This window comes from Pongo abelii, chromosome 9 (genome assembly GCF_028885655.2).
Source record: "Pongo abelii isolate AG06213 chromosome 9, NHGRI_mPonAbe1-v2.0_pri, whole genome shotgun sequence".
Lineage (NCBI taxonomy): Eukaryota > Metazoa > Chordata > Mammalia > Primates > Hominidae > Pongo > Pongo abelii.
The window spans coordinates 35,869,987-35,885,370 of record NC_071994.2 but is presented as its reverse complement, the minus strand read 5'-3'; the positions used below and the strand labels follow the sequence as shown (position 1 = coordinate 35,885,370).

At 35.4% G+C, this 15,384-nt stretch overlaps 2 protein-coding genes across 18 annotated transcripts in view; one reads left to right on the top strand and one right to left on the bottom strand.

Moving 5' to 3' along the window:
• DCDC1 (doublecortin domain containing 1) overlaps nt 1-7,425 on the bottom strand; it is a 514,242-nt gene extending 506,817 nt beyond the window's left edge. For 13 of the 16 annotated variants that reach the window (XR_008511168.1, XR_008511169.1, XM_054524537.1 and 10 more), the window contains exon 1: nt 6,980-7,314. The gene's annotated coding sequence lies outside the window, so the exon portion shown is untranslated. Of the gene's footprint in view, nt 1-6,979 lie in introns of all 16 variants that reach the window. The other 3 variants (XM_054524533.1, XM_054524542.1, XM_054524535.1) reach the window with 2 other exon arrangements.
• Nucleotides 7,426-8,321: 896 nt separating this feature from the next.
• DNAJC24 (DnaJ heat shock protein family (Hsp40) member C24) overlaps nt 8,322-15,384 on the top strand; it is a 59,278-nt gene continuing 52,215 nt past the window's right edge. For both annotated transcript variants that reach the window (XM_009246503.3, XM_054524557.1), the window contains exon 1: nt 8,322-8,463. In XM_009246503.3, the coding sequence (XP_009244778.1) occupies nt 8,353-8,463 (111 nt within the window). In that variant the 5' untranslated portion in view covers nt 8,322-8,352. The remainder of the gene's footprint in view (nt 8,464-15,384) is intronic.

The window sequence follows — 15,384 nt, the reverse complement described above, 5'->3', positions numbered from 1 at the left end:
TCTCTAATGCTCCCGCTTCACCTGCAGCACATCAGACAAGGTAGTAATTTATGATAATCATATGAAAATATACAATTAATATTCACCGCCTCTCATTCCTCATCACTTTAGACGATCAGTAATGCAGAGTGAAAATGCTGTCAGATTTCTAATTGCTTTGTAATGGGCTTGAAACAGGGAAATCATTAAAGGCAAACAATCTGTCATTTGTCTGTTACTTTAACTATCTATCACACCAAAAAACTCATTAAAGAAATTGCTAATGAGCTACAAAAGACTAGACTCATGGTGCTTCTATAGTAGATTAAAAAGTAGTACTATGAATTGCTGAAAATATTTTAAAAATATTATATTTTGTGGAAATTCATCAGAAAACATCTATTCTTCAGTATATTTTTTAAGATGTGTGGTTTCATTATTTTGGCATTTAATCCATCATTGCAGAAATCCCTTTAAGCACACAAGACTTGTTTTTCTCAGTCTCTAACTAATTAAACTGAAAGGCTGCAAGAAGCTGAAATGCTAAATGTGTTTATTACTAGTAAACTGACATAAGTAATAAAAAACAGACTATAGTAACCCCGATGCTAAATGAAGAATGTATTTTAAAATCTGATTTTTACTCTCATATCTCTTGTGGATTTAAACTGTTGAAGTTGTAATGCTTAATTATCTTAAATAATGCTACCATCATACAAAAATTACACTCAATGACTGAATTTGAGCATAATAATATTAAACTGTGTGTAATAATATTAACTATTTTGAAATCTTTGAAAATATTAACCAACACTAAAATGTCTCATAATTTTACTTCACGTAATTTTAGGGGAGGAAATAAATCATTTCTTTAAGTGAGCACATGACATTTTATATGTCTTTATGAATTCTACTCTTCCATATGAGATACTTAGCATTTAAAAACCTATAATAATGACACTAATCTTATTTTAAAACAAGTCATTGCCTTATATTTTAGAAAAATCTGCAAGTAACAAAGATAACAATGATACTAATTACGTTTTCCATTGCTAATGATGAATTAAGTCATGAATTTAATTTCCTATAACAAAAGATGGGGCTCATTAATAAAGTCAAACTTCTATATATGTTGACCTATTCATACCTATTAGAATTCACACAAATTAAAAAACCTGAATGCAATAACATGTTTAGCCAGGTGCCATAGTTAATATACACTAGTGAATTCCACACTAACTCCAAAAGGTTCCATAACACCCTGGAAACATCTTCATTATACTCTCTAATTGACTTAAACAGACTTCAAATCAACTGTTTAACACATTTTAACCCACAAATTAACACCCCTTGATCATTCAGATTAACCTTTCTTCTGTAAGTCAATTACATGACAAAAATAAACTTTTCAAAAAAAATTCAGGATTAAAAAACTAAAATAGAGAAAGTAGCATTCTTTAAAAAACAGTACAGCCAGTCCCTGACTTAGGATGGTTTGATTAACTATTTTTTGACTTTACATGGTGTGTATTCTACTGAATACATATTCAGTAGAAGCCGTACTTTGAATTTTGATCTCTTCCCAGGCTAGTGATATGTAGTAAAATAATTTCTCATGATGCTGGGCAGTGGCAGGGAGCAGCAGTTCCCAGTGAACCATGCACTCTCTGAGAGTAAACAACCAATACTCTATGGTGTAGTGTGTGCTACCTGATTTTGCCCAACTGTAGGCTAAAGAAAGTGTTCTGAGCACAATTAAAGTAGGCTAGGTTAAGCTATGATGTGCAGTAGGCTAGGTGTATTAAGGCACTAATAATATTTTCAACTTAAAATGGGCTTATCAGAGATAATCCCATCACATGTCAAGGAGCTTCTGTATATAAATGCATATGCCCACATGACTGGAAGAGATCACCACAAATTTCAGGGTAGTTGGAAAGTGCACAGAAAAACCAGAGTGGTGATAAGAAAAAAGAGAGAAGAGCAAATAAGTGAATGGGGGAAAAAACAAGTTGGTATTTGTATGACTATTAAAGATAAACAGAAGATGGATTACAGACAATATTTTTAATAGGCTCATGGAATGATTAAAACATCAGATGTGAAGATAGGAAAACAGGAACAAAAATCCCAGGTAAGATAAAGACCTATAAGAGGTCTGAAAAAAGTTAGAAAGAACTAACACATAATGCTAAAAAACAAGAAAAACACAGCAACAAGCGTGGTGCCCGCAAAAAGTATTTACCTCTTCCTCTTTGTTTCTCTCCTGCTTAGTGTACTGCCTTGCACAAACTCAACGAAAGTTCATCAATGATGACTATTGTCAAAATGGCAAAGGAGATAATAGACTGAGTTAAGACAACCAACAAAGGGAAAAATGAAAACCATTTCTAAAAGATGAGCTAGGATTATTCATTAGAGCTGATTCTCAATACTATCTAAAGCTTTATGCTAATCTGCCAAAAAAAAAAAAAAAAAGAGAGGAAGTTTTTTCATTCTAGTCATTCACCTCTCCCTTCCTTCAAAACACTATTTAAAACTTTAACACTTCATACATCTTCCTGGATTAGCTTCATCTTGATTCAAGGATTTTAATCATTCAAGTAATCTATTCTACGTATTAGTGTACCTGCAAGTTATTAATTAATGTCACAGCACCTGGTATTTCCTCTGGCATAGTACTTCCTACAGTTATTTCAGTTCCTTTTTAAATGTCTGTTTACCCAGATAAAGTAAGCTTTTGAGAGGACTACAGTCAACTTTGTTTTGTGTCTCTTGTAACTAACGGAGTGTGGGGTACATAAGACACACTCAACAAATATTTGTCGATTGCGTCAATAGGTGAATGAAGGCTGTATATATATCATTGCCTTTTAAAAATCAAATAACTAGCTAGTTTTTGGTGGTTTTTCTATCTTCCCAGTAGATTATAAGTTGCTCTAGAGACAATCATTCAATTTTGGAACATAACCATCATGTTCCATGGTAGTTAAATACAGCTTAGTCCACTGGTATAAAAATCCTAAAATTCAGAAATAAAAATCAAGGAAATGAAGGAATAGTTGGTGATGGAACTACCAAAAGAGCCAAGTAAATATAATCCTAGAATAGGAAATAATTAGCAGAAGTACACTATATGTATATATCCATATAATATAGATATATATTTCCATTATTATCCATCAATGAGAAGCACAATTGACTAGTATGACATCAAGTTAAGAAATTTGTGAATGTCTGGTGGACATTAGTTTACGGGCAGGCATGTACCAAAGCGATAGCTTTAATAACAATGTCATTTTTTGCTATCATCATGACAAAGGATCTTAAACTCTTGATATATCTAGCTACATCTATAGCACTTGAACAATCATCTGGGAATCAAATATTTAATATACGCCTACCTTGGTTATGTTAGATGCTGATGACGCAAACTAAAGTTTTGCCTATCCTTTTAATTTATTCTGAAGTCCAACCAAATGTACAGTTCAACAGATATTTGGGTTTGATTTTATTTTTCCAATTCAATTGTTTCTTGCTGTCATTTGCTCTCTTTGGAAATTCCTAAAATACTGTTATGAATGTCTAACATTCTAATATATCAAATGTGCAACAAATATTATTAATTAATAATAACAACAATAGCTAACCTTTACTGAATACTTACTACTTTCAGGCACAACTATCTCATTTAATTCCCACAACAAATCTACGAGGGAAATACTATTATTACTCCCATATTACAGAGGAAGAAACCAAAGCAAAGAGATGAATTAAGTTCACATAGCCAGTAAGAGGAAAAGCCTGGACTAAACACATATGTTCTGACCCTAGAGTTCATGCTCTTAACCATGATACTAACATAGTTTATATTTCCACTATGTAAGTTTCACATAAAATGGATAAATTGCCTTCTGAATATAAGATACTGAGAAGCAAAACTATTAGAGCTATGTATCATTAGAACTCCAGAGAATGAGGCAAGATAGATGGTTCTTAGTTTCTCTGAAGAGAGGTAATCTTGCGCTCAGAAAGCTTGCAACCCAACTGGGGAATCAGAATATATTCTAAGGAAAACAATATACTGTGATATACAAAGGACTTGCTATGAAAGTTGAGAGGCAGCAGTAATTTCTAAGGACCAGGCCATCATAAAAGGCTTGATGGAAGAGATAGGCCTTAAAGGAGGGATTACTCTTATAGGAGGAAGAAAAGAATTAGGGTGTTATAAGTAAGGAGAAGCATTTGAACACAATTATTGATGAAATACTGTTACCAAACACCAGGAGTTTCATCTGTGTCTTGCTGCTTACCACCCAAAAAGCCAATCACTGAGACAATAATTATTGTCAAAGAAGAAGGTTTTAATCAGATGCCGTAGCCAAGATGATGGGACATCAGTGTCAAATTCATCTTCCTCACTGACTAAAACTAGGGGTTTATACAACAGGCAAGAAATGTTAACTACGTATGAGAAAACAGGAACTAAGGAGGGGTAAGGAAACAATAATGAAGAATGAGGGGTCTGGCATATCACTGTCTAGATGCAGTAATCTGGTGAGTTTCAGCTCTTTGATACTTGTTGAGAGGTCTGGGCGTCCTTTCTTGAGGAAGGAACTGAGATAAAGATCAACCAAATGTGGCTGGGTGCAGTGGCGCATGCCTGTAATCTCAGCACTTTGGGAGGCTGAGGCAGGCAGATTGCTTGAGCTCAGGAGTTCCAGACCAGCCTGGCCAACATGGTGAAACTCCATCTCTACAAAAAAAAAAATACAAACATTAGCCAGGCATGGTGGCATGCACCTGTGGTCCCAACTACTTGGGAATCTGAGGTGGGCAGATGACTTGAGCCTGGGAGGTAGAGGCTGCAGTGAGCTGAGATCGTGCCACTGCACTCCAGACTGGACACGAGGGCAAGACTCTGTCTCAAACAAGCAAACAAAAAGATAAAACAAATGCAAGTTTCAAGCTTTCAGACAAGAAGTGTCCATTTCTATGTTTATTAATAAAAAAAACCCAATAAACAAAACTAAACAAACAAACAAAACCCTGTCTATGGGACTACTGGGTTGATTTCAGTACCATGAAAAGATCCAATTGTTTAAATGTTTAATGTATGGAGATAATAGGGGAGGCTGGAAAAGTAAGGATCATATTGAAGAGGTAACTTGAATGCCAGGTTAAGGAGTTAGGACTTTATTCTCCAGACCTGCCCTGCTGGATACAGTAGCCACTAGTCACATGTGGCTACTGAGCATTTGAAATGTGGCTAGTTCAAATTGAGGTGTGTTCGGGCACAACACATACCAGCTTTTGAAGACTTAGTAGGAGAAAAGAATGTAAAGTATCACCTTAATAATTTTTAGATTAATTAATTTTGTAGCTTGCACTTATGGCTCACATTATATTTCTATTGGAAAGTACTGCTCTATAAAATGAAAAATGAAGGAAGCTTAATGATCAAAAATTTATGTAAAAATTGTTTTAAGAAGTTTATTTTGGTATAAGCAGAGTGTAAGACAACTGTTCTCATTCAGTAAGCCAATGGCAAGAAAAGAAAAAAACAAGGTTGTAGTGAAGAAATGGGACTGCTATAATTTAAAAGATATTTAAAAGACAGAAGAGCTAAATGGAAAGTGTACATTTTGTCTGATTCTGAGTCAAGCAAACCAACCAGAAAAAGACATTTTCAATTAACTGTGGCAATGTAAGTAAGGTCTAGATATTATGTGACAGTCCAATAATGACATTATGGAGATAAAAGAAAAAGTTGGTACATTTTAGGGATGCAAACTAAAGTATGTAGAGATGAAATGACAAAATATTTGGGATTGCTGGGGAAAAAAACTATTTCTTACTTTCCAAACCCCAATAAAGAAATAAGGTAACACAATAACCTAATAAATAGTAAATCAAAATAAAATGCTTTTGCTGTAAAAAACAAAAAACCTGGAGTACCGGAGCATATCTACCTATACAAGGAAGAACCAAGCTGTGGACAGAGGGGAGTTTGAGGGCTAAAGATGTTCAAGGTGGCATCATTCTGACAGTACTGTTTAGGAAAGCATTCACCACACTACTTAATTCCATTGCTTTAGGTATTTTCATAAGGCCACACAAGAAAGTATGATGCAGCCAGGACTAAAACCAGATGCTCTTTGTATCTGCCTTTAAACATGACAAAATCCTGTGGAGAACCTAATCTATACTTTCATCTTCAGATTTTTAAACTTGCTTGTTTCATTGTTATTCTTTATAGTTCATAACATCATTAAATAATTGATCATATTAGATTATTTTATTTATTCTGCTTAAGTTTATCTTGACTGCTTCTCAGACTCAGATTGGTAGAAGTTTAAAAAAGGAGGAAAGCAAAATCAAAGCAGTAACAACAAAACCATTTTAACATCTCCAAGTGAAATTTATGTCATGCTGGCGAAAAATAAGATGTAGTTTTCATCTCCAGGTACAATGCTAGGAAGAGGTGTTAATGTAAAGTAAGCAGCACAAAGAAGTAATAAAAGGAAACACACGAATCAAGAAAGGGAGAAGAAAGAAAGGTGAGAAAAACACCACCACCACCACCACCACCACCAGCAGCAACAATAACAAACCCCAACAGTTGCCCATATGCAGTGCCCCCTAACTGCTTCGAAGAAGAACAGTTCATTCTGGTTTTTTCTGTAAGCTTGAAAGATAGCATAGCTGCCCTGGGAATGTGTAGACTTGCTGAGTCCTTGTTCTGCTGCTACCCAACTAGCTGTTTGGCCTTGATCCTTGATTTCTTTCCTCATCTATAAAGTGGGAATAATAGCACCTGCCTTACTTGTCTCACTGGGTTGAAATGAAAGCGAAGTGAAATAGCAAATGTGAAAGAATTTTGGAACGTTTTTATGTTGTAAGTTGGTTGCTAAGGTCTAAAAGAAATATTAATAATTACGTTGAATATCTTCTGCAGAAAAAAAATTAAACCGACCCCATCCCCCGCAAGTAGCCCTACCTGGCATAGGTTTTAGTTCTTTTAATTTTCGAATGAGAACATTGTAAAGGAACTGTAGGGACGAGGGTGGCATCAGGTCTCCTCATCCTTCTCACATCCTTGCCCCTGCACCCTCTCTCACCCCAGAGTTCAAGCACCAACCGGAAAGATTGAGAGCTCAGGGTACGGTAAACGGAGGAAGTTTTGAAGAAGGCGGGGAAAGCCTGGGATGGCGAGGGGTTGCTCGCTGAGGAGGAGGAGAGAAGCGACAGTCGCGGGGCCCGGACAAGAGAGACTCAGAGCGAAGCCAAAGGCGCCTTTCTTCACAGTTCGGGAACTTACTGGTAGTAAACGCCACTCCATAGAAGCGGTGACCGGTTACCATAGCGACCGCGTCGGGGTGGGCGGAGCGTCGCTTCTGAGCGGTGCCACGGCCACAACAGCTCCACCAGAAACGCGAACACGTCGGAGCAGTGACTTCCGGCGGAAGAAGAAACCGGCCCGGAGTTCTGGCCGACAGCAGGCGAGGAGTGGGCAGCAGCGCCTATGTGAGGTTAGGTAGGTCTGGTGTCCTATAAAGCGCGGAGAGGGTGCCCGCCAATGGCTGGGTGGGTAAAGCCGACTGTGAATGGAGAAGATTCCCAAGTCCCGAGCTTGAGGAGGCCCCGGCTGTTTCGTTAAGTGTATATAGTTGTGGGAAGAGGTTGCCTGATTTCTGGGGCTCCTGGTAGGGTCTCTCTTCTGGAGCGTGGAAGACTGGGGCATCCTCGCGTAGAGAGTTTCACTCTGTCTTTGCGAGGTCTCAGCGCCTCTCCAATAACAGGGGACTCTTGTTCTCTACCAGCCGGTGCTGACGTTGTTTCCCATATCATGCTCTCCAGACAATCTGGAGGAAAAGCAAACGAGAAACATTCAGAAGGAATGCCCCCAAATTTATTTTAATTCTTTGGTGTTCTGTTTTGCTTTTTTTTTATTCGTTCATTTTGTAAATATTCATTAAGCTCCTCCAGCGTGTTTAGTGGGTGCTTACTTGTGTGCCAGTTTTATCATAAGACTAGCAGAAATACCTTCTTAGAGGTTCATACACCACCCGGTTCATTATAAAATTCTTTTTTTTAATGCTGTTCATTAATTAAAGTATAAATATATATCGTGAAATACCTAACACGTTTTCCATACTTGTCGGTACACTTATACGTGGAATTCTTGGGACATTTTAAATGAAAATCTGTGCTTCCTCAGGTTTGCATTATAATCATGATTTACTCGACTAAATACTAAAGAATTTACAAAAACAGTCCTTAATTTTTTCTTAGATACATGGCAAACTGTGATGAATTGTCATTAATATTTCTATTCAGCTAATCTGAGAAGGCCCACTTCTGGTTCCATGGATGATGGCGGTTGAGCAGATGCCAAAAAAGGATTGGTACAGCATCCTGGGGGCAGACCCATCTGCAAATATATCAGACCTAAAACAAAAATATCAAAAACTCATATTAATGGTAAGTCTTTTCTTTCACATTTTAAATCATGAGTGGAAAAAAATCAATTTTTATATGAAACCACAAATTTAGGTTTCCAGAAAATAGGATACCAGTGGCAGGAATCCAGGTATTAATTTGATTTAATTAAACGTTTCAGTAATATTGCAGAAAAACTTGATTTGAGGTGGGAAAGCATGGTTAGGAGCAGGAGATCTGAGTCAGGCTGCTTGAGTTAGAATCTTGAGTCCATCTCTATCTGTGAGAATTTGGACAAGTTACTTTTTCTTATATGTGCCAAGGGAGGATTAAATGAAATAATCCATGTAAAATATTTAGAAGTGTTGTTACATAATAAACAACAGTAGCCACTAGCCACATGTGGCTGTTGAGCACTTGAAATGTGGCTAGCCTAACTTGAGATGGACTGTAAGGGTAAAATATACATTGGATTTTAAAGACAGTATTTAAAAAGAGTTAAAATAATTGAACAATTTTTATGTTGATTATGTTGATTAAAGTTCACTGGTTTTATTTTTCTTCTACTGTGTCCATCTGCTGATAAACTTCTTAAAAGAATTCTTGATCTCTTATCTAATTTTCATATCTAGCATTTCTACTGGCTCTTTTTTTAAAGTTTCTATCTCTTTCTCATCTTTTTATACATATTGTCCACTGTTTCTACTATATCCTTTAATAAACTTATCACAGTTAAACTCCCTGTCTGATAATTCTTTGTAGTTAATAATCAAACAGTTTTTATGTGGATTATATATTGAAATGATGACATTTTGGATTACTGGCTATTTTGTGTTTTATATACATAATATGCATGCATGTATTTGCACATATCAAAGTTTGTTTCTCTTGCATTTTACTTTTTTAACATTGCATATGTAGCCGGCATTTATACTTACGTTATATTTCTATTGGGTAATGCTGATTTAGACCATTTATACACTAATTATCAGTTGACTTTTTTTTTTTTTTTTTTTTTGAGATGTAGTTTCACTCTTGTTGCCCAGGCTGGGGTACAATGGCGTGATCTCGGCACACTGCAACCTCCGCCTCCCAGGTTCAAAGGATTCTCCTGTCTCAGCCTCCCAAGTAGCTGGGATTAAGGCGCATGCCACTACGCCTGGCTAATTTTTATATTTTTAGTAGAGACAGGGTTTCATCATATTGGTCAGGCTGGTCTCGAACACCTGACCTCAAGTGATCCTCACGCCTCGGCCTCCCAAAGTCCTGGTATTACAGGCATGAGCCACTGCACCCGGCTGACTCTTTTTTAAATGAATTGTAGTATTTGTAAATATATCTTTCTGAACTTTTATATTCATTTTTTCAATCTGTATTGTGATGCTTCTTAAGCCAATATCTGTAATTCTATACTGAAGTTCAGTTAACTCAGTTTATAGAGAGTAAAGAACCATTATTTATATAGAATTTGTTGTCTCTTTAGTTTATACTAGTTACATCAATGTTGTTTTGCCAAAACTATTAATGTTCATTGTGAGAGACAGTAACTGTTTCATCATCAGGATTGTACTAATATTCTTACTTTAGGTAGTATGTTGGACTAAATGACCTTAAGGTACCTTTCGCCCCAGAATTTTTAAAGTTTCTGTCAGCAGAATCAAGTAGACTTTATTGAAAAATATCCTAATATTAAACCATCCTTGTACCTCACTCAGTTAATTGGGAAATGAGCCTGGAAAAGCAGACTGGATCATTCTGGTTCTTGTAGGCCATGCTGGCCTTTAATTGGCCACTGAGAAGCAGTCTGCACATAATATGTAGTATCTGTCAAACAGCAAAGTAGATAAATCATTTCATGTATGTGCTAACAATGTATCAGAGAGTTCTGGTTGCTCTACATCTTTGCCAATATTTGATGTTATTGGTCTCTTTCATTTTGGCTATTGGAGTTTTCGCAATTTTGCCACCATTGACATTTTAGGCAGGATAATTCTTTGTTATTTCGGCTGTCCTGTGCTTTGTAAGATGTGTGGCAGGATCCTAGATGCCAGTAACAACCAAAAATGCCGCCTGCATGTCAAAATTGCCACATGCCATGAGAATCACTGGACTACTCTACAGTGTCTAGTCATACTTGATGACTAATGATGTTGAGCCCTTTTTAATGTGATAATTGGCCATTTCTATAATTTTCTTTTATGAAGTGTTTTTTTTAACTTAAATATATTCTTGATTTTGTATATATGTTGTATATATTTTCTCCTAGTCTGTGATTTACCAGGTCATTTTCTTAATGGTGTCTTTTGATGCAGAGTTTTTTGTTTTGACAAAATATAATTTATCAAATGTGTGTTTTTATTGTTAATACTTTCCATCTTCTCTAAGGTTATGAGAATATTCTTCGATGTTTTCTTCTAGAAGTGGTCATTTGCTTTTACCTTTAGACTTATGATTTCTGTGTATAGCATGAGATGTGAGGTCATGTTTTTATTTTTCCTCAGTATAGATATTCAGTTGTTCCAGCATCATTTGTTGAAGACTTTTTTCTCCATTGGACTGTCTTGGCAATATGAGTCTATTACTGGACTCTATTCTGTTTTATATATTTGTTTATCCTTTTACTAATACCTCCATCTTGATTACTGTAGATTTATAGTCAGTCTCAAAGTCATTGTAAAGTTAATTCTCTAATATTCTCCTTCTTTTCCAGTTTACTTTGGTTATTCTAGTTTGCTTATATTTCCACAGAAATTTTAGAATCAGCTTGTAAATGTCTTGCTTGAGTTTTAAACTGGGATTGTAATAATAGGTATCCACTTTGGTAGAATGGCATCTTAATAATATTAAGTCTTTGAATCCATGAACATGTATCCTTCTTCTTACTTAAGCCATCTTTCTTTTCTCTCATCAGTGTTTTATAATTTTCAGTGTAGAGATCTTACATATCTTTTCTTGAATTTATTTCTAGTTATTTGGTTTTTGGTTCCATTATAAATGGTATTTTTAAAAATATTTCATTTTTCGGTTGTTGATTGATAGTATATAAAATTATAGCTTATTTTTATATACTGGTCTTTTATCCTACAATATAGGTAAATTTGCTTTTTAATTTTCATAGCTATTTTTGTCGATTTCTTAGAATTTTCTGCCAACACAATTATGTCATTTGCAAATAACGAGAGTTTTAATTCTGTCTTACCAATCTGTGTGTCTTTTATTTCCTTTTCTTGCATTAAGGCACTAGCTGGTTGCTTCTATTAAAATGTTCAGTTGAAGTGTTAAGAGCAGGTATCGTTGCCTTGTTCCTGATTTTAGGAGGAAAACCTTCAATATTTTACCAGTAAGTATACTGTTAGCTATATGTTTTTAAAGATGCCCTTTATCAGCTTAGGGAAATTCTTCCAATTAATACTTTGCTAAGAGTTTTTATGGTAAGTAGGTATTTAAATTTGTTAGATCCTTTTTTTTTGCATTTATTGAATTTTTGCATTTATTGATTTTTTCTCATTTAATTTGTTAATGTGGTGAATCACGTAGATTTTTCTTAAGTTAAACCCACTTCTCATTCCTAGGATAAACAAACCACTTATCATGAAGCATTATTTTATTTATACATTGAGAGATTCTAGTTGCTATTATTTTGTCATGGATTTTTATGTTTAGTTTCATGCTGTATATTTGTAATTTTCTTTTCTCGTAATGTTTATGTCTAAATTTATTATCATAGTTATGCTAGCCTCATAAAATGAATTGTGATTTCTGGCTTTATAGTGAGGAAGAGAGGTGGAGGTCTAACCATTTTTTTAGTCTTAACCAGTCTTTCTCTTGTTTAGTTTTGCCCCTCAACTCCACTCTGCAAGGTACTTAGTGCCTTCCGTTCCTCAGTTTCTCCTGCCTCTGTGTGAATGAACTCACTTCTTTGTCTCTTTCACTTTAGACTTAGGTTTCTGTTTTTGCAGGTACACTGAATTTGTTATCATTTATTGATGAATTTTCCATCTCTTCAAATTTTGGTGTCTTTTGCCTGTCTTTTCTCTCCTGTTCTTTTGCGTGTTTTTTTCTCTTCTCTCCTGTTTGTTCTTACACATTTATGCCTTTTTTAAAAAAATTATTATTCCTTTGCTGTTACTATCAAGGAATTTTCAGAGGGATGAAAGTGTGAGCCAGTTGCTGTGGCTCACACTTGTAATCCTAGCTACTTGTGAGGCTGAAGCAGGAGGATTGCTTGAGCCCAGGAATTCAAGGCTACAGTGAGATATGATTGTGTCACTGCACTCCAGCCTGGGCAACAGAGCAAGACCCTATCTCTAATTAATTTGCCATTTAGTGGAAGTCCTGAACTATTTTCTTTTCCCTTTAGAGGCCAGATACCCTTCTGTGGCTATATGCCTTTGCATTTGCACTCTGCCCATCCACTGCCTCACCTAATTCTCACTCATTGTTTCAAAATGATCTTAGTTGTAATCGTGCCTCCCCAGCTCCCTGCCATGTCTTTAGTACATTTCATGGTATTTCTCTAGGACAGGGGAGGTATAGCTGTTAGATAAGGAGAATGAGGGTAGGTGGACTGTAATAAAAGGTTGAAATTTTTTCCCCTGCTTTTCTTTTAGAAGATGAGAGAGACTTGAACATGTTTACACTGTATGGGAAGTAGCCACGGAAAAGCTTGAGATTGAAGTTATAGGAGAGTTTGAATAATTAACAAAAGCAGAGAGGGATAGGATCTCAATCCTAGGTAGAAGGATTAGCTTTAGGTAAGAGACTCAGGAGGGACCTGTCTTCATTGTTACAGGAAGGAAGGAAGGAAGAAAAGATGGTTGCAATAGCCGGTTTGTTTGTAGGTTTGGTAGCAGAAAGTTGATGAGCTCTCATTTGGTACCTTCTTTTTAATCTCTGTAAAGTAGAAGACAAAGTTATCTGTTGAGAAGGGTGAGAGATGAAGTGAAGCAGCAAATTACAGGAGAGAGAATTTCAACTAGCATTATTCTGGGAAGGCTCATTGTAGGTAGCTGTGTATACTATGGGAGCAAGAAGTCTCAGCTAACAACCTGGCAGCAGGCAACAAGAGACAATACATCTGATATAGTTTGGCTGTGTCCCCACCCAAATCTCATCTTGAATTGTAGCTCCCATAGTTCCCATGTGTTGTGGGAGGGACCCGGTGGGAGATAATTGAATCATGGGGTGGTGGGAGGGATTCCCCCATATTGTTCTCCTCATGGTAGTGAATAAGTCTCACAAGATTTGATCATTTTATAAGGGGTTTCCACTTTCTCTTGGCTCTCATTCTCTCTGGCCTGCTGCCATGTATGACTTGCTTTTCGCCTTCTGCCATGATTGCAAGGCCTCCCCAGCCATGTGGAACTTTGAACCATTAAACCTGTTTTTCTTTATAAATTGCTCAGTCCCGGGTATATCTTTATCTGCAGCGTGAAAATGGATTAATACACCATCTCATAGCATTTTGCCCTTCTTTTGTCTTGGTTGATGTATCAGTGGTACTTATATTACAGTTTAGCGCAATAATTTATAATCATAATTATGGCCATGAGATATGTTCAGTTAATTCTGTTTAAGAAGGCTAGGAAGTATAGAGTAGTAAGTGTATAATTAGTAGCACGTGTATTGTACTTAGCAGTTTACAAATGCTTTCACATCTGGTTTTATCTTCTGTAAGATAGTCTTTGTTATCCTTATATTTGTACTTGAGAAAATGAAGGCTTAGTTACAGTTAAGTGGTTTATCAGAAACACAGAATTAGTAAGGGTTATGATCTAGGCTTGATCATGTATCCTCTGACTCTAGATTCTCTCCCATTATATCACACTTCTCATAATTGCCATCTAAAAGCGTTTACTGTTGTTTAAAGACATAATTTTTATTTTTTCTGGATTTCCATAGAACACCTCATTTATGCACAGTTAATTAAGTATTATGGAAGGTCAGACATAATTACTACTTTCTTCTAATTTTGAAAGGATCTAGATTTTTTATGGCTTATGAAGTGAAATTTAGTTTTCTTACTCTTTTTGCATAAGCTTAGACTTTCTAATAGATTTAAGGAGAAAATTATAAGGGAAAAGCATATTATTTGTAATGTTTATCAGATTTTTAAAAACAAAAACAGGCTTTTAAAGTTCGTATTCTTGTTTCCCAATTAGAAGTATCACATTTTGTTAGTCTATTTTTTTCAACAATGTCACAAAACAGTTGGAGAATAAAATTACATTTGACTAACAGCATTTTGTATCTAATTTTTTAAAGGCACACGTATTACATGTACATTTCTAAGTTCAGAAGACTTTGAATTTAACACCTCCTGCACAATTAGTTGTTTAGATAAAATATTGCTAAATCTTAGGCTGCTGAGTTTACAATACATATTGATTTAGTAAATACTGTTTCCTTATTTCAATTTTTGTAAATGTAATGCTTACTCAGGGTCCTGATTCTGAAAAAATTCTTACTAATTGAGGTATTTTAGAATACTTTAAAGATACATATATAAGTAAAGTGCAGAATTAGCTTTAAAGACATTATTCACATACCATACATATTACATATTATAGACATACATATTGGCCTGCTGTGTAATAATTTACTATATAAAAAATAAAAGTAATTGAACCAACATTTTTCAGCACTGTTTTATTAATAGGGACTTTACTTATTAGTAAATCAATTGTGAATTGATTTTTAAAATTTTTTTTAGTTTTCTTTTAAAAACAATTTGAATAGTAGTCCATTGCTTTGAAATGGTCTAGGGTCCAGAATGATTAGTTATGTTATTCCCATATTTTTTGCAGTTATGCATGTGAAAATTGCTATTTACTTAAGAGAAAGCTTCATCTCAAAAGCTTTGTCAAATTGAGAACTGGGGGTCTTTTCCCATTGATGCTGATAATATTACAGGATACTTTTCAGTTGGAAAAGAGTTATTGTGCTGGAAAATTATATGCTTCT